At 39.8% G+C, this 23,205-nt stretch overlaps 1 protein-coding gene across 1 annotated transcript in view; it reads right to left on the bottom strand.

Moving 5' to 3' along the window:
* The window catches only part of cnot1 (CCR4-NOT transcription complex, subunit 1), a 220,410-nt gene that overhangs the window by 32,963 nt on the left and 164,242 nt on the right, over positions 1-23,205 (bottom strand). Inside the window, 9 exon segments of the mRNA XM_072279270.1 lie at positions 903-1,072; positions 6,800-6,908; positions 7,985-8,127; positions 10,262-10,453; positions 10,730-10,849; positions 15,115-15,219; positions 15,301-15,441; positions 16,472-16,768; positions 18,799-18,929. Of these exon segments, the coding sequence (XP_072135371.1) occupies positions 903-1,072; positions 6,800-6,908; positions 7,985-8,127; positions 10,262-10,453; positions 10,730-10,849; positions 15,115-15,219; positions 15,301-15,441; positions 16,472-16,768; positions 18,799-18,929 (1,408 nt within the window).

The raw sequence follows: 23,205 nt of genomic DNA, 5'->3' as shown, positions 1-23,205 counted from the left end.
TAGCCATAGAACCATAGAAACTACAGCACAGAAACAGGCCTTTTGGCCCTTCTTGGCTGTGCCAAACCATTTTCTGCCTAGTCCCACTGACCTGCACATGGACCATATCTCTCCATACACCTCTCATCCATGTATCTGTCCAATTTATTCTTAAATGTTAAAAAAGAACCTGCATTTATCACCTCGTCTGGCAGCTCATTCCATACTCCCACCACTCTCTGTGTGAAGAAGCCCTCCCTAATATTCCCTTTAAACTTTCCCCCCCTCACCCTTAACCCATGTCCTCTGGTTTTTTTTTTTCCCCTTGCCTCAGTGGAAAAAGCCTGCTTGCATTCACTCTATCTATACCCATCATAATTTTATATACCTCTATCAAATCTCCCCTCATTCTTCTACGCTCCAGGGAATAAAGTCCTAACCTATTCAACCTTTCTCTGTAACTGAGTTTCTCAAGTCCCGGCAACATCCTTGTAAACCTTCTCTGCACTCTTTCAACCTTATTTATATCCTTCCTGTAATTTGGTGACCAAAACTGAACACAATACTCCAGATTCGGCCTCACCAATGCCTTATACAACCTCATCATAACATTCCAGCTCTTATACTCAATACTTCGATTAATAAAGGCCAATGTACCAAAAGCTCTCTTTACGACCCTATTGACGACACTTTTAGGGAATTTTGTATCTGTATTCCCAGATCCCTCTGTTCCACTGCACTCCTCAGTGCCTTACCATTGACCCTGTATGTTCTACGTTCACAGGAAATATCTAGCATGAGCACCACTGATAACTCGAGTTCCCAAATCTCATCATTAAAACTTAGTTTACAACATTCTGAAAGGGCTGGATTTCAATTTACTATGTTTCTGAACCTATTCCCAAACCAATTCTAATACATACCCTTCAGGTGCATTTCCCCTGGAATGAGCACTGATCCTCATAAGTGTTTCAATAGTGTTGAATAAATCTGCTTCAGTAATGTGGCTAATGCTTCTCTCATCTACCAAGAGAATCTTCACCAATTGCATGGCAAAGGCTACAGCCATGTAATTCAGGCCATTCTCCATTGACTGTCAGAATAAAACAATGTCATTAGTTTAAAAAAAAGAGCGCAATGTACGTTACAGATTTAAAAACATTCAGAACTATCAGATTAGGAACACACGACTTCAACAAAATGTTCTCTTGGGTTATATTTTTGAGACTCCTACTAAAAAGTTCACACAGTAATCTATACATTCTAACCACACTTTTAATTAAAGCATAAAATAAGTGTCATTAAAAATTAAGGAAATAACCATCCACACAAAGGAATTTCTGCGTGCGGCAAAAAAATGTAACTTGATTGAGCTTCTAAGCAAACTATTTGTCATCCAGCTGCAGTCTACAATCAACTTCATTGTCATAGTGTTGCAGTGTGACTGCACCAAACCCTCTCACCACTTCTCAGCCAATGAATTTTCTAAAGCTCCCACATATATTAAGTTTTGTCAAAGATCTTGTCATAAAATGCTAATCGTATTAACTTTAACAACTGTTTAAATTTTCTGTAGGAAGCAAGACCATTAAAAAGCCTCCAAAAATCACAAGGATTTACAACTGAGAAAAGAATGTTGGCAGGTTTTATGTCAATCTACAGTTGAACTATCTTGTAGTTGGGTACAGCTGTAATCACAGGCATAATAGAGCAGTCCTAATGAAGGGTCTTGGCCCAAAATGTTGCCGCTACTCTTTTCCATAGATGCTGCTTGGCCTGCTGAGTTCCTCCTGTATCTACAGATTTTCTCTTGTTTGTGATAGAACTTCCCATCCCATTTTCCCATTAGAAGGACAAAGTTTTTATTAATTGTGTTGATTAACCTGGACAAGCCAGCGAGCACTGTGAGGATCATGTTTTTTTGACTTCTCCAATGCGTTCAACACCATCCACCCTGCTCTGCTGGGGGAGAAGCTGACAGCGATGCAGGTGGATGCTTCCCTGGTATCATGGATTCTTGATTACCTGACTGGCAGACCACAGTATGTGTGCTTGCAACACTGTGTGTCCGACAGAGTGATCAGCAGCACTGGGGCTCCACAGGGGACTGTCTTGTCTCCCTTTCTCTTCACCATTTACACCTCGGACTTCAACTACTGCACAGAGTCTTGTCACCTTCAGAAGTTTTCGGATGACTCTGCCATAGTTGGATGCATCAGCAAGGGAGATGAGGCTGAGTACAGGGCTACGGTAGGAAACTTTGTCACATGGTGTGAGCAGAATTATCTGCAGCTTAATGTGTAAGACTAAGGAGCTGGTGGTAGACCTGAGGAGAGCTAAGGTACCGGTGACCCCTGTTTCCATCCAGGGGGTCAGTGTGGACATGGTGGAGGATTACGAATACCTGGGGATACAAATTGACAATAAACTGGACTGGTCAAAGAACACTGAGGCTGTCTACAAGAAGGGTCAGAGCTGTCTCTATTTCCTGAGGAGACTGAGGTCCTTTAACATCTGCCGGATGATGCTGAGGATGTTCTACGGGTCTGTGGTGGCCAGTGCGATCATGTTTGCTGTTGTGTGCTGGGGCAGCAGGCTGAGGGTAGCAGACACCAACAGAATCAACAAATTCATTTGTAAAGCCAGTGATGTTGTGGGGATGGAACTGGACTCTCTGACGGTGGTGTCTGAAAAGAGGATGCTGTCTAAGTTGCATGCCGTCTTGGTCAATGTCTCCCATCCACTACATAATGTACTGGTTGGGCACAGGAGTACATTCAGCCAGAGACTCATCCCACCGAGATGCAGCACTGAGAGTCATAGGAAGTCATTCCTGTCTGTGGCCATCAAACTTTACAACTCCTCCCTTGGAGGGTCAGACATCCTGAGCCAATAGGCTGGTCCTGGACCTATTTCACAATTTACTGGCATAATTTACATGTCACTATTTAACTATTTATGGTTCTATTACTAGTTATTATTTATGGAGCAAGTGTAACGAAAACCAATTTCCCCCGGGATCAATGAAGTATGACTATGACTAACAGCCCATCTACTATGCTCTAATTATTAGCTAACACCAGAACTTGTCTCTCAAAGCGAAGTTGGAGCTTTGAAGATGGTATTAAGAACCCTGAAGCCACGCATGAGGAACACACAGAAGCCCAGCATAAGTGTATCACCTATCAAACTACCCTTCCATCTGTGGGGAGTCTGGCGTTCCCTCAGTGGCTTCATTCTCCACCACAGAATCAAACTGGAGTGGAAGCACATCATTTTTAATCCTGAGAGACTGCCAAACAGCTTACATGATGTATCAAATCATTCACCATTAGAGCACAGAAACAGGCCCTTCATCCCATTTAGTCTATGCCAAACTATTTAAACTGCCTATCCCATCAAACTGCACAGGGATCATAGCCGTCCATACACCTACCATCCATGTACCTATTCAAACTTAGCTTAAATGTTGAAATCAAGCTTGCATGCACCATATGCACTGGCAGCTCATTCCACATCCTTCTGAATGAAGACTTCCCTTATGTTCCCCTTAAATTTTTCACATTTCACCCTTAACCCATGACCTCTGATGGTAGTTCCACTCAATCCCAGTGTAAAAAACCTGCTTGCATTTACCAATCTATACCTCTCATAATTTTGTATACCTTTATCAAATTTCCTCTCAGTCTTCTATGTTCCAAGGAATTAAGTCCTAACCTACACAATCTTTTGTTTTAACTCAGGTCCTCTGGACCCAGCAACATCCTTGCAAATTTTCACCGTACCCTTTCAACCTTAATTACATCCTTCCAGCATGTAGGTGACCAAAACTGTAAATACTCCAAATCAGGCTTCACCAATGTCTTATGCAACTTCAACATAACATACCATCGCCTGTACTCAATACTTTGATTTATAAAGGCCAATGTGCCAAAAGCCTTCTTTATGACACTATCCACCAGTGAGGCCACTTTCAATGAATTCCCAGATTCACCTGTATTCCCAGATCCCTTTGATCCACTGCACTCCTCAGTGCTCTACCGTTTACAGTGCAAGACCAAACAAAGTGCAACACTGTGCACTTGTCTGCATTAAATTCCATCTGCCTATCAAGCAGTGGTAAATCAATGCAAATGGACTTGCTGTGTTGTCTAGAAGGCGCTTCGTCACTCATCCGAGAAGCTTCTTCAGTTCTGATCCATGGTGGGTAGTTTTGGGGCTTACAGACTCTGAGATGTTTAAAGGTACAGTAATCACACGAGGGTTGTAAAGAGTAGTAGAGGGTCATTGGTCTTATCTTAACATGAATGGAAATGTGAACTGTTGTGGAGATGCTGGGGTAGAGATGCTAGGACTGTATTGTAACTAGCTGATACGTGGAGTCTTCATTGACATATTCCAGCTGCCATTTCTCAGTCCATTTTTTCCAGCTGGTCCAGATCCTGCTGCAAAGCACGATAGTCTTTCTCACCGTCCACTACTCCCCCAATCTTGGTGTCATCCACAACTTTGCTGATCCAGTTAACCACATTTTCATCCCGATTATTTGATATAGATGACAAACAATAATGGACCCAGCATCAATCCCCATGGCACTCCATGGTCACAGGGCTGCAGTCAGAGAGGCAACCCTCTTCGACCGCTCTCTGGCCTCTCCCACAAAGCCAATGTCTAATCCAATTTACTACCCCATCTTGAATGTCAAGCAACTAAACCTTCTTGAACAACCTCCCATTCGGGGCCTTGTCAAATGCCTTGCTAAAGTCCAGGTAGACAACATCCATTGCCTTGCCCTCTTCAACTTTCCTGGTTACAGGTTTTCTGAACATTTGCTTTACGACACCTCACTGTTACGAAAGACCTACATTAGTTACCTGTTTTCACTAACAGAAGGTGTTTCCACTGTTACGAAAAAAGGCAGCGCGCACCCCGAGCAGCCAAACTCCTCCCCCGGAACTGCATTCTAGCCACCACTGTTTAAACATGTGCTTTATCTCCATTTATTTTGTGCATCCGTTAGCAAGACAAGTTCTAAGGTATCGGAAAAGCCTAAAAGAGCTAGTAAGGGTGTTACACTTTTAGCATAAAACTATACATAATTAAGCGTTTCCATCGTGGTGAACGAAGTAAGGACATTGTCCACGCGTTGAACTTGCCTGCGTCCACCATTTGCACTATTTATACGCAGACAGAAAGAATTTTGAAAGCTGTCGATGTTACTGTTGGTTCTGCTCGTAACAAAGTGGTCTCTCTTAGTCGGCATCCAATAATAGATAAAATGGAAAGTCTATCGCTTGAGTGGATTGATGGGTGTACAAAGTGTGGAGTTCTGTTAAGTTTTCTTGTACTTAAGGAGAAATCAGTCAGTCTTTTAATAAGCTGAAACAGAAAGCATGGATGATGGTGATGAAAGTGTTGCAAGAGTGGAATTTAAAGGTAGTCATGGGTGGTTTGATTGGTTTCTGAGGCGAGGGAAGCTTCATAGTTTAAGAAGTGGTCCCCAACCTCCAGGCCGCGAAGAATGCAGTGGTGCAGTGGTAGTCAGGACGCACACGGCACATCTTTAAGAAAAAAGCCGAAATAAACAAGCTAATTAATTAGGTGTCACCCGGCACGTAAATGTCGGCCCAGATCAGAGGCAATTGCCCATTGCGTCAGGTGCTTATTCGTATAAGCAAGTGTTGAACTGTGACGAAACCTCAATTTATTGGAGTCTTCCCAATTCCTGTAAGTGAAACTACACTGTACATACATTATTTCTACTTTATATAGGCTGTGTATTTTTGTGTTATTTGGTATGATTTGGCAGCTTCATAGCTTAAGGGTTACTGGAGAGAGGGCTTCTGCCAAGAGCGCTTCCGTGAGATCCTCGCTGCGCTAGACAGTGCTGCAGAGAAGTATTTCTACTTTATATAGGCTGTATATTTATCATATCATTCCTGCTTTTACTATATGTTACTGTTATTTTAGGTTTTATGTGTTATTTGGCATGATTTTGTAGGTTTTTTTGGGGTCTGGGAACGCTCAAAAATTTTCCCCATATTAATAAATGGTAACTGCTTATTCACTTTACGACATTCCGGCTTATGAACCGTTTCATAGGAACGCTCTACCTTCAGATAGCGGGGGAAACCTGTACTTCCTCCAAATCTCTATGATTGGTTAGACACAACCTACCACACACAAAGTCATGCTGACTACCCTTAATCAGTTCATGTCTATCCAAATACTCATATAATCAGTCCAGTAGAATACCTTGCAATAATTTTCCCACTATTAATGTCAGGGTCATGGGCCTATAATCTCCTGGTTTATTTTTAAGAGTCTTTCTTAAATAGCAGAACAACATTGGCTATTCTGCAATCCTCTGGTAACTCACTTGGCGCTAAGAACATGTTATATCGTATAAAGATGCCACGGGAACAGGTATAATCTCAACGGGTTATAGTGAGTGCTGTATCAAATAAATATTTCTTTGCTGTTGCAAGGTTTGCATTTTCAAACTTTTCTTTACATTGCTTGCACACAAAATACTTAAGCATTTATTGAGTTGATAAAGCATTTCAAATGTAAACATTACCAGGCATGACTATCTGTTTCCTTTATTTGATGTTAATCAACTTCTATTAAAGTTGTTCATAATACAACGAAGTAGAACTCAGCTTGTTTCAGTATTCCATGGGTATTTTCTATGGTTTGGAGTTTTTGAACAACAGGAAAAATGTCCCCAATTGATTTAAAAATTGCAAAGTACATTACTGATTGTAATACACCAGCTTTATACCACCTCATCTTTACATGCAGGACTGTATGTCCTTACCTGGGCTAAGTGGATATCATACTGCTGCATGTTCACTAGATGATGCCTAATGAGCAACTCCACAGCATCAACATTATACTTGTACTCATCACGACATTCAATTAGGCACCTATTTGAACAGATAAGGAACCAGTTACAAGCTACCAGAACAAAGGCTAGCTATGTATAAAATCATCTGAACTGCATTCATACATGATGGCATAAAGATTCTTTATCATTGTTAATCTTTCTAAAAACCCCAAACATCCAATCTCTATTTAAGGCCTCCTGTATATTCACAATTTTCTCTGCTCTACCATTGGTGGCTGAGCTATCAAATATTTAGACTTCAAATATTAAATTTCTTCAACCTCAGCCTTTATTTATCAGTTCCTTAAAACCCACCTTCAAAATTTTGGCCACCTTGCTTATGTTTTGTGGCTGGACATCATTTTAATTGATAACTCTAAGATTCTCTGTGCAATTGGATGGTAAAAACTCTACATAAATGAAAGCTTAAACATGAGGAAATCTGCAGATGCTGGAATTTCAAGCAACACACATAAAAGTTGCTGGTGAACGCAGCAGGCCAGGCAGCATCTCTAGGAAGAGGTACAGTCGATGTTTTGGGTACTGTCGACTGTGCCTCTTCCTAGAGATGCCTGCGGCGTTCACCAGCAACTTTATAAATGAAAGCTAGTGCTTTTTACATATGATTCATAACTATGCTCTGTACCAGAATTTCCAACTGTACCAGTATTAAGGAAAATTATACCTAGTGGTAGAAGTGCCATGACAAATTTCTCTCCACACACTAATCATAAACATAGGCAATTAATATTGTGGTTGTGTGTTAAATCCCACATCTCACTGCACTATTTTCTATTGCAGAATTTACTTAAACAAGTTTACTGCATATGTGCCCTGAAGTTTCTTACCATCTCTGAAGATTTAACATTTACTATTAAGTGATATTTGCTCTTCCATTTTACTCTGGCTTGACAAGGACTCAGCACAATGTACTCCCAAATTAAAGACTCTACACAGATCTTAAACATGGGACTCCCTTTTTCTCAAGCTGTTTTGAAATTGTGTACAGTGATAATGACCCAATCAGAATTGTATCAGCAGGTATTCCTGCATTAGTATCCAGTGTTTCATGGAACAAGCTGCAAAAGGTAATGAAATATCACGTTACTTACGCACCTAGTGATTTTATTGTTACACCACTGAGATCCATAAGCACGCCCATCTTGCAGAGCTTTCAAAACCAGCAAATGGCATTCTCTGTATCGAAGCAAGAGGTCCGAGTCTGCACTACTAGTGGCGTCCAGCAGTCCCTCCACAGCCTTCAGTTAAAATTGTCAGACATTAGTTCTAATATCAATTACTTACAAAAATTATAGTCCTGGTTTTAAAATAATCAGATTTGGAGTTGCACAGCATAGAAACAGGCCCATTTAAACTAACCCTACTTGCCATTACTAGGTCTGTATCCTTCCATGCCTTGTCTACTTAAGTGTCTCTCTAGGTTCCTTAAATGTAGTGATTCTGACTCCATCACCACCTTTGAGCAATGACTCCCTGATATCAACTACTGTGTATGAAAACAAAAACCTCCCCCTCAAATCTCTTTTAAAACTCATTTCTCTCACCTTAAACCTAAGCCCTCTTGTTTTTGATTTCCCCAACATTGAAAAAAGATAAGATTACCTATCCTATTTTGCCTCTTATAATCTTTTATAATCCTATCAGGGATAAACAACTGCCTATCCAACCTAACCCCAAAACTAAATTTGTCCAATCCAGGGAACATCTTGATGAATCTACAGTGCACTCCCTCCAGTGCAGCCACATCCTTCCTGTGGTATGGTAATGAGAAATATAGACAATATGCTAAATACAGCTTAGTCAGTGTTTTGTAAACTTGCAACATAATGTTCTAATGTTTATAATCTATGCCCTTCCGACAGGAGCAAGCACATATTATATGCCTTATCACCACCCATCTACCTGTGCTGTCACTTTCAAGTTTATCTCAACTCCCAGGCCACTCTATTCATCAATCTTTAGTGCTCTACCATTTACTGTACATCTTCTAATATTATTTGAGTTCCCTAAATACACCATCTTGCACTAAATTCCATATGCCAAAGCTTCACCCAAATTTTCACTTGATTTAAATTCTTCTACAGAGTTAGACAACATTCCACAATGAGTTTCAAGTCATCTGCAAACTTACTAATCAGGTCTCCTCTATTCATTTCCAAGTCATTGACATATCATCACAAACAAAACATTACTGTGGTATACCATTACTGTCACAGGCCTCAAATTAGTACTCTTCCACTACTACTCCCTGCCTCCAATCAATGAACCTATTTTGGCATTTTGCATTTGATTCCATGTGCCTTATCCTTACATGCAACCTGCCACTTGGACCTTGTCAAATGCCTTACTGAAACCCATGTAAACACTTTATTACTTAACTAACTCCTCAAAAAATTCAAATTAGTGAGGCATTTCCCCTCACAAACCATGCTGACTGTCTGCAATCTGCTCCTGCCTTTCTAAGTGCACATAAATCCTATCCCTAGGGATTTTCTCCAATAATTTCGAAAATGACTGATGTAGTATGTAGGTATGAACAGTAGTTATCCTGGTTTATTCCAGCTGCCCTTAAAAGACGAACATTAGCCATCTTCCGGTCTTCTGGCACTTCACCTGTGGCTAAGGAGGATGCAAAAATCTATGCTGGGTACCCAGAAATCTCCTCCTCCAATCCCAATGCAACCTGGTCAGATCTCATCTTCAGGATTAGTCCATGTCATCTAGCACTCCTTCCTTTGGTATACTGACTTGTCCAAAATTATCCACGTACCCTAAGCTTGCCACTTTCCACATCCTTCTCCTAAGTGAATACAGATAAGAAGTGCTCATTTCAGACCCCACTCAGCTGCTCGAGTTCACACATAGATTAACTATCTGACCCTCATTATTTCCCTGGCTAACCTCTTGATGTACTTCTACAATGCCTTGGGGTTCCCTTTTATCTTACCCACCATGGATACGTCATGACCTTTTTTTGCACTCTTAATTTCTTTAATTCCGTCATACTTTATATTCCTCAAAAGGCCTCATTGATTCCAGTTGCCCATATTTAACATAGCTTTCCTTCTTTATCTATAACGCCCGTGGTCATCCAAGGTTCCTTAATCTTGCCATTTTTTTCCTCTTTCACCCTTAAAGGGACATGAATTCTTCCCATTTTAAAGATTCTCAAGCTTCTGCCACCAATCTACTTTCATCAGGTTCTCTGCAATGCTATTGAAATCATCTTTCCTAACTTGAAAACTAGCTTCCAGAACTATAGCCACAGAGAACCATTTCCAAATAGCGCTGTTGTTTAAATATTAAATTTAATCAATAACGATACAGATCTCAGAACACCTCCGTAGCTAAATGTCTGTATAGAGTACTTACCTTCTGCAGGAGGCCAAGAGCAGCAATAGCATCACGTGAATTCCTGGCCATTACCACAGCTTCCAGTAAATTACGAAGTGCCTGAGCCTGAGGGTTCATGGCCAGAGATGGCGGAATTGCATGCAGATGTTGCTCCAGTTCTGTAATGCACTTGTCATAAATCTGTGCAATATCATCAGTTGCCCAAGCTTGCTATGGATGATAAAGATAGAGTTTGAAAGGCATTACTGGTTTTATCGAACCATGTTAAGAAATTGTTCATCATTTCGAAGTAAATAGAAATCTACTATTAACAGATTCTGTAATGAAATACCATGTTAGCCAGAACTTAAGTTGGAATCACTAAATACAAACTAAAATTGAGACAGCAAAACTCGGAAGTGTACAACACTGGCAATAATTAACTTAAATAATTTCACAAAAACCAGAGGGAAAAATGTCAGTATTATGGTACAGCCTTTAAGATACCTGCATGGGCTTGGCCAAGAAGCCAGTGGGCTGAGAAATATCATTGCTGGGAAGAAATCCTGGAATATTACGAGCAAACTCTTCATAGACAGCCAGTTGTTTGGGATCTACACCACCCACCTAAAAATAGAAAAACATAATAGACTAAGCCATTCATACCTCCTTAGCAGCAATCAGTTAATGTTTAAGGATTTCTTAGCAAAAATAGTGCTAAATGAAAAACTCCCATTGCAATTTATTACTTCTCACCATACCCCTTGATGCCCTGGCTAATCAAGAACCTATCTATCTTTGCCTTAAATGCACCCAATGACTTGGCCTCCACAGCCGCTTGTGGCAATAAATTCCACAGATTTACCATCCTCCGACTAAAGTAATTTCTCCGCATCTCTGTCTAATTGGATGTCCTTCAATCCTGAAGTCTTGTGCTAGATTCCCCTACCATGGGAAATCATTGCTATATCTGATCTGTTCAGGCATTTTAACATTTGGAACTTTTCTATGAGGTAGCCCCTCATTCTCCTGAACTCCAGGGAACACAGCCCAAGAGCTGGCAGACATTCCTCATATGGTAACCCTTTCACTCCTGGAAATCATTCTCGTGAACCTTCTTTGAACCCTCTCCAATGTCAGTATATTCTTTCCAAAATAAGGAGCCCAAAACTGCACACAATACTCCAAGTGTGGTCTCATGAATGCCTTATAGAGCCTCAGCATCACATCACTGCTCTTATATTCTATACCTTTAGAAATGAATGCCAACATTGCATTCACCTTCTTCACCACCGACTCAACCTGGAGATTAAACTTTAGGGTATCTTGTGTAAGGACTCCCAAGTCCCTTTGCATCTCTGCATTTTGAATTCTTTCCCCATCTAAATAATTGTCTACCTGTTTATTTCTTCCACCAAAGTGCATGACCATACACTTTCCATTTTACTGAGAAACAGAGTACTAAATTGTCTGTTAACACAATTTGGCATTATTTAAATATCTGGTCACAGATTAGAGATTTATATTGATTAAATATCATTAAAATACAGTCAAGGAAAGCTTACATGACATTCACAATGAATGGTTAGGCCCTGATGGCGTACTGAGCAACAGAAGAGCCTATACATAAAAATCCAGGACCCCTGAAGGCAATGGCACAGGTAAATAAGGCGATGGAGAAGGAACATGGATGAGATAGGACACAGAAAACAACAGCGGGGAAGTTATGGAACAACTTTATAAGATTGTTTGGGCCATAGCTCAGGTACTTCATGCATTTATGGTTGCCACACAAAAGGAAAGACTCAAGATGATGTAAAGAAGATTGACCAGGGCATTGCCCGAGACACAGCTCCTCAATTGTGAAAAGACAGGATAGAATGATTTCCGTCTCTTGGAGCATTGAACACGAGATTAATAAGTCCTTTCAAGAATTTTATACCTCCTTATATCAATCAGAATTTCCTGATGACTCTACTATAATGCATGAATTTTTTAAGAAATTGAATATTCCAAAATTATCATCTAATGAACGTTCAAAACTAGATGTATCTATTACAGTAGAGGAAATAAAGAACGTTATCTTTTCGATGAGCTCAAGTAAAGCACCTGGCCCAGACGGATATATAGTAGAATTTAAAAAATTTTTCTCTACTACACTGACTTCTTGGCTATGTAGTGTTTTTAGGGATGCAGTATCTATAGGTAAATTACCACAATCTTTTTATCCAGCTTCTATTTCCCCAATTCTTAAAAAAGATAAGGATCTTACTGAATGTGCATCTTATAGGCCTATATCTTTGCTGAATCTGGATTCTAAGATTTTTTCTAAAATATTAGCAAAATATTGGCTTTTGACAGAGTTGAATAGACATATTTATTTAACACCCTTGAGAAATTTAATTTTAGTTCGATATTTATATCTTGGATTATAACTGATACATCTCACCCCTTTGGTTTAGGTATTTACTAACCCAGGAAAATCTATTCCAGCAGTATTAATTTTGCTTGCTCAGTTTAGTAGTTTTTCTGGTTATAAACTGAACCTAGGTAAGAGTGAACTTTTTCCATTAAATATGCAGGTTCCCATTTATAGAAATTCTCCATTTAGAGTGACTACTAACTGTTTTACTTATCTAGGAGTTAAAATTACTAAGAGACATAAGGATCTATTCAATTTCAGCCTTTTACCATTAATTAATCAGGTTAAACAACTGATTACTAAGTGGTCCCCATTGTCTCTATCATTGATTGGCTGAATCAATGCTATTAAAATGATTATTTTACCTAAATTTTTATATTTATTTCAAACGATACCAATTTTTATTCCTAAATCCTTTTTTGATACTATTGATCTTAAAGTTTCCTCTTATACATGGTAAAATAAAAATCCCAGATTAAGTAAAAAATACTTAGTTTGGCATTGCCTAACCTAAGATTTTATTATTGGGCAATTAATATTCGATATTTAATATTTTGGACGCAAGATTGGAATATAACTCTAAGCCCATATTGGGTAAAGCTTGAAGGCCACTCTGTACAGGGGTTTTCTGTAACTTCCATTTTAGGAACTTCACTTCCTTTTGTACTATCTAAATTGAATAAACAAATGTTTAACCCTATAGTTAAACATACATTGCGAATATGGTTTCAATTTCGTAAATTCATTCAGGCCAAAAAATCTATGCTATCAAGTCCTATTATATCTAATTTCTTTTTTCAACCCTCGGTTATGGACCAAGCCTTCTTGACACGGAAAACAAAAGGTGTAATATGTTTTCGTGACTTATTTCTGGATAACTGTTTTATGTCTTTTGAGCAGTTATCTAAGAAATTTGATTTGCCTAGATCCCATTTTTTTTTCAGATACTTACAAATAAGAAACTTTTTAAATACTACGTTGCCTACCTTTCCAACTTCAAATCCTACTGATATTATTGATAAAATTTTAGGTTCAAATCGTTTTCAGATCGGATTAACAGCAATTATCTATGATATAGTTATGAAATTACAGCCAGGTATATCTGATAAAATTAAAAATGAATGGTAAAGGGAACTTCAACTTTGTCTACCTATAGAGAAATTGGATAAAATTTTTCAATTAGTTAGTACTTCTTCTATACGTGCTAAACATACATTAATACAATTTAAAGTAGTACAGAGCCCATATGTCCAAAGATAAATTAGCCCGTTTTTATTCCCACATAAACCCTACTTGTGATAGATGTCACTGTGAGGTAGCTTCTTTAACTCATATGTTTTGGTCCTGTCCTCTTTTGGAAAAATATTGGAAAGATATGTTTGATATTATTTTAACAGTTCTATGTTTTGATTTAAAACCCCATCTCATTACAGCAAATTTTGGATTGCCAATGGTAGAACATAGATCTTTGTCTTCTTCAGCCTGTCGGATGATAGCATTTGTTACTTTAATGGCTAGAAGATCCATTTTGTTGAACTGGAAGGAAACCAATCCTCCTACTACATTCCAATGGTTTTCTCAAACTATATAAATTTAAATTTAGAAATTAGAAGTGATATTTTTGATCCTTTGGTTAAATTTGAAGGAACTTGGAGACCTTTTATGCAACATTTTCATATGATGTAATTTGACTTTTCTGAATTTTTTTTTAGAACTTAAATTATATGAATAGAGGAGCGGAGTTGATGACATTACTGAACGTGTCTGATTCAAGATATTGGTCTAGCCCTGTTTTGTTCTGTTTCTTTTTGGGTTTTTTTTTCCTTTTTCTTTTCGGGGTTATATATATATATATATTTTCTTTTTATTCCTTTATGACTAATTTCATTATGAGTTTGGAAGTCTATTCTACCTATGTTACTTAAAATCCTTTTTGTATATGCTTATTAAGATTATTCCAATCTCTTTGTATCAACTTTGTTATTGTGTTTATAATTTTGAAAATTAATAAAAAGATTTAAAAAGAAAGAAAGGAGCATTGAACAAGCTGGTGACAGAGGCTGACAGAATTGTGAGGGCCAATGATAAAGGAGGTAGAAAATTTCCTACACTAGAGGGTATAAGTTTAGGATGAAGGCTAAGAGGTTTAAAGGTGATCAGAGGAAGAACTTTTTCCGTTAAGGGTGGTTGGAAACTGGAGTGCACTACCTGAAAAATGGAGGTAGGTACTCGCACAACACTGAAGTATCCAGATGAGACTTAAATCACCAACATATAGAAGGCTGTAGACGGTGCCAGAAAATGAGATTAGTATAGATGGGTACTTAACAGTTGGCATGGACATGCTGGGCTGAAGAGCCCGCTTTGTGCTTACAAAATGATATTTCTTTTAAGGGTGACCTTAAGGTTTTTGTTCTGCATGGCAATTTTTCTAAAATTGTGGACATAAAACTTAAAAAAAAAATCAAACCTTCAATCTGATTTGCTCAGGCATACGCTCAGCCTGGTAGGTCAGTACGACAGGATCACAGTATCGCCGACCTTCCTGCCTAGCATGCTTCCGGAGTTCAAACTCCTACAAAATTCAAACAAAATATTAACTGGATGCAGCAATGACAAACATGGGATTGAAGTAAAGAAAAGGCAAGGAACTTACTGTTGCAAGTCGTTTGTCCATTTCAGGACCTGCTTTTTCAACAGCTGTTTTCTGAATAAAACAACATGCAAGCTCACAGTTGTCTTGTGCTATCTGGGCAGCTGCTTGTTCCATCATTTCCCTCTGTTGTGGAGATGCAGCCTATAGGGAAAATCAACAAATTTCAGGATTCACTAGCAGATTCAATGAGAGAGTTATCAAACAATTGTCCAAGAGCTTGTGCTCAGCCAAACTAATTGTAAATACTCCACCTTCAGAACATTTGCAAAAAAAGAGCAAGCAAGCTATTCTGGATTCAACCAATACTTTAACAAGGTTACTTTAACAAGATCATTCTACAGACAAGTAGAAATCCAGAAGAACCCAAACCACATTAAATTCTAAAGATTCATTCAAATAAAACTCCTCTGTTTTGAATTGTCCCCTGGCTTAAATGAGAGCATCAATAATTAAGAGCTCATATTAAAAACCAAGGATATCCTTTAGCACTAGAGCGTAGCCTATGTTGGTATGAAGGCCCAGACACAGGTTTAAAACTAGTGCAGGAAAAATGGATAAGATAACAAGTCAATAAAGCTGGTAAAAAGAACACGGCACACTGGTTGAAAAATGCATTGATGCAGTTTTAAAAAGAGTTTAGGTAAAATTAAATATCAATTTAGTTATTAAGGCATATTGCTTCATTGCATTTCGGAATTGAGTCAATAAAAAGTCTTTATGTGTACCATGTACTGAGTTCCCAGCGTACTAAATCTTCGGATACCTGGCAACGCATTTAAAACTCACTATGGGCATGTAGACTAGTTTTTAATAACCGGGTTTTGTTCAGGTGCCTCTCCATCAGCTTTAGACTGCAATTCCATCTCCAATGATCAACCTATCAGTGATAATCTTGGCTTCAGATGCCATCGTGAGGGAGAAAGTTACAAATGCCCTTGGTTAGTCAAACAGAAAACCCCTCCTTTACATCAGAATGGAACTCACATGGCTAGAAGAAATCCTATGGGGACTTCCTATTGTTGTCTGAGGTTAAGAACAGAGTGAGCCCATAGCACGGCACCAGAAAAAGAGCAATACTTCGCACGTCATTTCTTTTTCAAGTGCATGTTAAAATCCAACTGCAGGTTCCAGTAGGAAAGGAATGCATTCTACTGGAAGGAGATTTACTAACCCGTAGAGCTGTGGCAAAGTTGTTCTTTAGGTTTGTAGCAATGCTCATTAGTAATGGCTCCCTGCACGTAATCATGGCCATCCCTGCAGTCAAGTTACGCATCATGTGATGTGCTGCAACTCGCATTCGTGACTCTTCAGAATCTAGAGCAAAATCTTTGCGAACTATCTGTTCACAGGTGGTCATGGCAATTTTGATTGAACGGTCAACGACAGGGTGAACAAGCTCCTGCACAGCACGGTCGATTGCTTGCCGAACATACGACTTCAGCTGTGGATGAGCTTGAAACAAAGGAATCTGAAAAGGGAAGTAAATCAATCAGAGCCAGTTTATCAAAGTGCTCGCACAAGCAGATGCACCCAAACATAAACTTATTAACAAAATACTTCTTAAACCAAAGGAACACTTAGAACAATTTTGAGGAAGCTAATAGTTTAAATAAGCAAAAATTCAAAATATAAATACAATCATTTGAAAGCCACTGAAAACCCCATACAAGCTGCATTCATTATTGTATTTAAGAGCCATTAATTATGGACATTAACATACCATTTTCTAAATCAAATAGTACTACCTCAGGATAGGAAGTCTGGATAACTCCTTGCAAGTACTGAGTAAAAAGACTATACACCCTAGCAATGAATAAAAAGTTGGAAGTGGGAGCACTATAGGAGCAAGATGTCTGATGTACTTCCTCAGGTAAAACCAGTATTCAACCAAGCAGACAATTAAATGGATTGAAAGAGAAGGAAACTGGCACATTGACAACAGTGCAACTGGTGATGGCAATGCTATGCATCATGTTTCATGTAGATAATTTAATCTCAGTACTCAATTTAAAACAAAAATCATATTTGTAAAAAATCAGACATTGCTTGTAAATGAAGTTTTGCATCATTTTGAAATTATGAATAACTTCTTGTGTAAACGGAAATGTGAGAGTGAAGGTAAAGGAAAAATAACTAATGAGAATACTCAGAAGACTTGTTGCTTCAGGCACAATATTACATCTCCTGAGTAATAATTCTTCCAAATGTATTGTGATTGCCTTAGTCAATATTAATTTTGTAGTATTTGATGTGCAGTAAGCACTATCATGATTGAGTTCTACATGCCCAGAATGCTTTGAGACTTCTCGAGATGGTGAAAGGCACTGTAAAAATAAGACCATAAGAAACAGGAACAGAATTAGGCCATTTTTCTTGTTGAGTCTGATACACTATTTCATCATGGCTGATCTAATTTTCCTCTCAGCCCCAATCTCCTGGACTCCTCATTTCCATTCTAAAAGGATGCCCTCTATTCTGAGGCTATGTCCTCTGGACTTAGACTCGATCACCATACGAAACATCCTCTCCACATCCAGTCTATCAAGGCCATTCACCATTCAATAGGTTTCAATGAGGTCACCCCTCATTCCTCTGAACTCCAGTGAATACAGGCCCAGAGCCATCAAATGCTTTTCATATGAAAAGTCAATTAATTCCCGAATCATTTTTGTGAGCCTCCTTTGAACCCTCTCCAGTTTCAGCACATCCTTTCTAAGATAAGAGGACCTGCTCAAACTACTCCAGTGAGGCCTCACCAGTACGTTATAGTCTCAACATTACAACCTTGATTTTATACTCTAGTCCCCTTGAAATGAATGCTAACTTCACTTTTGCCTTCCTCACCATGGACTCAACCTGCAAATTAACCTTTATGGAATATTGCACATGGACTCCCAAGTCCCTTTGCACCTCAGTTTTTTGTATTTTCTCTCCATTTTTAAAATAGTCTACCCTTTCATTTATTCTACCAAAGTGCATGAGCACATACTTCACCAGTGTATACCATCTGCCACTTCTTTGCCCATTCTCTTAATCTGTCCAAGTCCTTCTGCAGCCTCTCTACTTCCGCAAAACTACCTGCCCCTCCACCTACCTTAATACTGTCTGCAAACTTGGCAACAAAGCCATCAATTCCATCATTCAAATCACCGACATATAATGTAAAATGAATCGGTCCCAACACAAACTGGCAGCCAATCAGAAAAGGTTCACTTTACTCCCACTTCTCTTTAAATTTGCAGTTTTTTTCCCCTGCAGCCTTCCCATTCACTCAAATCTGACTCACTGCAACATCTAATTTTGCATCTTGCTGTTCCTGGTTAGCTGCTGATGGTTTTCATGCCTGAAATAACTAGGCAGAACATAGCTAATGGAATGAAGGCTAGTGCTACATCCCACGCTTGGACTAAACATTTACATGAGGCATAAATGTTGAAGTATCACGATACTAAATGTTATCTTGCCTGTTATTGGCACATTATAAACAGAACACCTTACATTTGGATTGACTGTAATGTGTGGAGCCAAGGCAGCCAGAGAATAGACATTGATATCGTGATAGCTGAACTGTGGCTGTGGAGGGCCAGTGGTCGTACAAGTGGTTGTTGTTGCTGGAGTCACTGATGCAGCTGGAAAGCAAAAGCATAAAGTTAACCTTACACATTCTTCTTTTGTTGCAGACTTGAACACCACTTGCAGGTGCTTGGAATTTTACATGTTTCAGGGATTAAAATAAGAGGCATTCTTCCATTAACTTAGAAACAAAAGGAACAAAGAAAATTAATGAATGTTCAAACTATTGACAGACTAGAATTACTCAGAAAATGTATAATTCAAATCTATAATACCACATAATCTTCTTTAGTTGGAAGTAGTAATTGTACAGAGTTGTATTATTCTAATGTGCCCACGTGTGACACAAATTACTTCTGTGATCCATCAGCATCAGGCCCATGACAAGAACCCAGGTACAAGAAATGTCAATTTCACTGCTGTGCTCTCCCAATGCAGCACTGATATCACACCTGACTGTGGTTTCACAACTTGTTAAATAGCAGGAAATATTTCAATTTGTCACCGATTTCTCACCTATAATTTTAATAAACCTCATTAAGAAGAATGCTTTTAACTTTGAAAAAAATTGAGTCCACAACTAAATATTCTATGAATGCATGGATTCACATGGTACATTGAATTACAGATGAATAATTGTTCCATAGCCCAGTTAACCTTACATTAGCATGTTCCTCTGGATGATAAAATGGAAGCAATAACCTACTGAATATTAATTACAGAAAATGGCCTTAGGATAAATTTGTACAGTGAAGACAGATTTAAATGACAGTAATTCAACAGACATATAAAAAATTACCATTGCCACTTAGTGGTATGGTTCCCTCCCACACAACGGACTGGCAAGCCTCGGAATCATTCAAACCCCGGAAGCCTTGGAGAATGTGGAGGGATATCAAAGAGAAATTTTGTTGGTCGACTATTCAAATGCTACGTTCATTACTAAACCTTTTATCTATTAATAACTACTAAATAGGAACCTCCATGAGCTTTTTCCAACATTGAAAATCTTGTAAAATAAAATTTAACAAACCTCAAGTTGTTCAGCTATTACATACTAATACAACATTGAGTAACTCAAAGGTAAAAGGACATCATATGATGATCTTGGTATCACATGATACTTCATTCAACTGCTCTGCCAAGGGAAAAGTAACCAGAGAGATAGTTGCAACACATATAAAAGTTGCTGGTGAACGCAGCAGGCCAGGCAGCATCTCTAGGAAGAGGTACAGTCGACATTTCGGGCCGAGACCCTTCATCAGGACTAACTGAAAGAAGAGCTAGTAAGGATTTGAAAGTGGGAGGGGGAGGGGGAGATCCAAAATGATAGAAGACAGGAGGGGGAGGGATGGAGCCAAGAGCTGGACAGGTGATTGGCAAAAGGGATACGAGAGGATCATGGGACAGGAGGCCTAGGGAGAAAGAAAGGGGGAGGGGGGAACCCTAGAGGATGGGCAAGTAGTGAGAGGGACAGAGGGAGAAAAAGCAGAGAGAGAAAAAAATATATATTATATATATAATAAATAAATAACGGATGTGCTACAAGGGGGAGCAGGGCCATTAACTGAAGTTAGAGAAGTCAATGTTCATGCCATCAGGTTGGAGGCTACCCAGATGGAATATAAGGTGTTGTTCCTCCAACCTGAGTGTGGCTTCATCTTGACAGTAGAGGAGGCCGTGGATAGACATGTCAGAATGGGAATGGGACGTGAAACTAAAATGTGTGGCCACTGGGAGATCCTGCTTTCTCTGGCATATAGAGTGTAGGTGTTCAGCAAAACGGTCTCCCAGTCTGCGTCGGGTCTCTCTAATATATAGAAGGCCGCATCGGGAGCACCAGACGCAGTATATCACCCCAGCCGACTCACAGGTGAAGTGTCGCCTCACCTGGAAGGACTGTCTGGGGCCCTGAATGGTAGTGAGGGAGGAAGTGTAAGGGCATGTGTAGCACTTGTTCCGCTTACAAGGATAAGCGCCGAGAGGGAGATCGGTGGGGAGGGATTGGGGGGACGAATGGACAAGGGAGTCGCGTAGGGAGCGATCACTGCAGAAAGTGGGGGGGGGGGGGGGATGTGCTTAGTGGTGGGATCCTGTTGGAGGTGGTAGGTGAGGACAAGGGGAACCCTATTTCTAGTGGGGTGGTGGGAGGATGGGGTGAGAGCAGATGTGTGTGAAATGGGAGAGATGCGTTTGAGAGCAGAGTTGATGGTGGAGGAAGGGAAGCCCCTTTCTTTAAAAAAGGACATCTCCTTCATCCTGGAATGAAAAGCCTCATCCTGAGAGCAGATGCGGCGGAGATGGAGAAATTGCAAGAAGGAGCTCCTCTACTGTCAAGATGAAGCCACACTCAGGTTGGAGGAAAGATACCTTGTATTCCGTCTGGGTAGCCTGCAACCTGATGGCATGAATATTGACTTATTTTGCTCTCTCTCCTTTTTCTCCCTCTGTCCCTCTCACTATACTCCTTGCCCATCCTCTGGGTTTTTCCGCCCTTCCCCCTTTCTTTCTCCCTAGGGCTCCTGTCCCATGATCCTCTCATATCCCTTTTGCCAATCACCTGTCCAGCTCTTGGCTCCATCCCTCCCCCTCCTGTCTTCTCCTATCATTTTGGATGTCCCCCTCCCCCTCCCACTTTCAAATCCTTACTAGCTCTTTTTTCAGTTAGTCCTGACGAAGGGTCTCGGCCCGCAACATCGACTGTACCTCTTCCTAGAAATGCTGCCTGGCCTGCTGCGTTCACCAGCAACTTTTAAGTGTGTTGCTTGAAATTCCAGCATCTACAGATTTCCTTATGCAGAGAGATAGTTGTGTGCTTTTCAAATTATAGTCTTGCTTATTTGATTGCTGGAAACACATCAAAACGCTGTGAGAAGTGTTGTACCCTCTTCTCCGCAAGACAGATGAAAAAGGAAAAGCAGCAACTTCTCCAAGGTCTGAAGCTGAATTGACAGATTCCCCTAGTTTCTGGAAGGTAACATTAAATAAACCCAACAGAAACACTCAACTTTCTGAAAATTACCTTTTCACAGGACAAATCATCCTTAACATGGCACAACAGTTCAATATTTTTCTTAGCACCTAAGCTAGTAGCAAACATGGAAGAAAGGACAGACAATTTGGAACTTGATACCAGAGGAAGTGGTTAAGGCAATTAATAGTGAAATATTTAACAGTACACTGGACAAGCAGATGAAGAGTGGAAGAGATTGAGATGAAGGATGAGGCTCAAGTGGAGCACAAGATCCAGCATGGACAGTTTGGGTCTGATGCCCACCTCTATAGCATTGATCCTAACTGTAAGGACAAATGGAAAATTCTAGTGTTACGCCTTTAATTGTTGACTTAAATAGTACCTAGAGTAGACTAGACTTCCCTTAAGTCGCTTCCTAATCAAATCCAGAAGTCACAGTGATCAAGGTTATTATCAATAGAGGTCATGAAATAATAGGAATCAGACCAAATGCTGAAAGGAAACTGTACTGTTGGAAAGAGTATGGTCATGCACTTTGGTGGAAGAAATAAACGGGCAGACTATTATTTAGATGGGGAGAGAATTCAAAACACCGAGATGCAAAGGGACTTGGGAGTCCTTGTGCAAGACACCCTAAGGGTTAACCAGGTTGAGTCGGTGGTGAAGAAGGCAAATGCAATGTTGGCATTCATTTCTAGAGGTACAGAATGTAACAGCAGGGATGTGATGTGGAGGCTCCATAAGGCACTTATGAGACCACACTTGGGAGTACTGTGTGCAGTTTTGGGCTCCTTATTTTGGAAAGGACATACTGACATTGGAGAGGGTTCAGAGGAGGTTCATGAGAATGATTCCAGGAATGAAAGGGTTAACTATGAGGACCATCTGGCAGCTCTTGGGCTGTATTCCCTGGAGTTCAGGAGAATGATGGGGTATCTCACAGAAACATTCTGAATGTTAAAAGGCCTGAATAGATTAGATATGGCAAAGTTAGTTCCCATGGTAGGGGATTCTAGGACAAGAGGGCACGACTTCCTTTTAGAACTGAGATGCGGAGAAATTAGTTTAGTCAAAGGATGGAAAATCTGTGGAATTTGTTGCCACGAGCAGCTGTGGAGGCCAAGTCATTGGGGGTATTTAAGGCAGAGATAGACAGGTTCTTGATTAGCCAGGGCAACAAAGGGTATGGGGTGAAAGCAGGGGAGTGGTGATGACTGGAAGAATTGGATCAGCCCATGATTGAATGGCAGAGCAGACTCGATGGGCCGAATGGCCGACTTCTGCTCCTATGCCTTATGTACCGCAAAAGAAAATATGTGCAAAACTCTCTTAGCATTCCCCCAGTCTAGTACATCTGT

Source organism: Mobula birostris, chromosome 15, assembly GCF_030028105.1.
Source record: "Mobula birostris isolate sMobBir1 chromosome 15, sMobBir1.hap1, whole genome shotgun sequence".
NCBI classification, from domain to species: Eukaryota; Metazoa; Chordata; class Chondrichthyes; order Myliobatiformes; family Myliobatidae; genus Mobula; species Mobula birostris.
The sequence above is the reverse complement of the archived record's forward strand: the minus strand, read 5'-3'. Positions and strand labels throughout refer to the sequence as shown.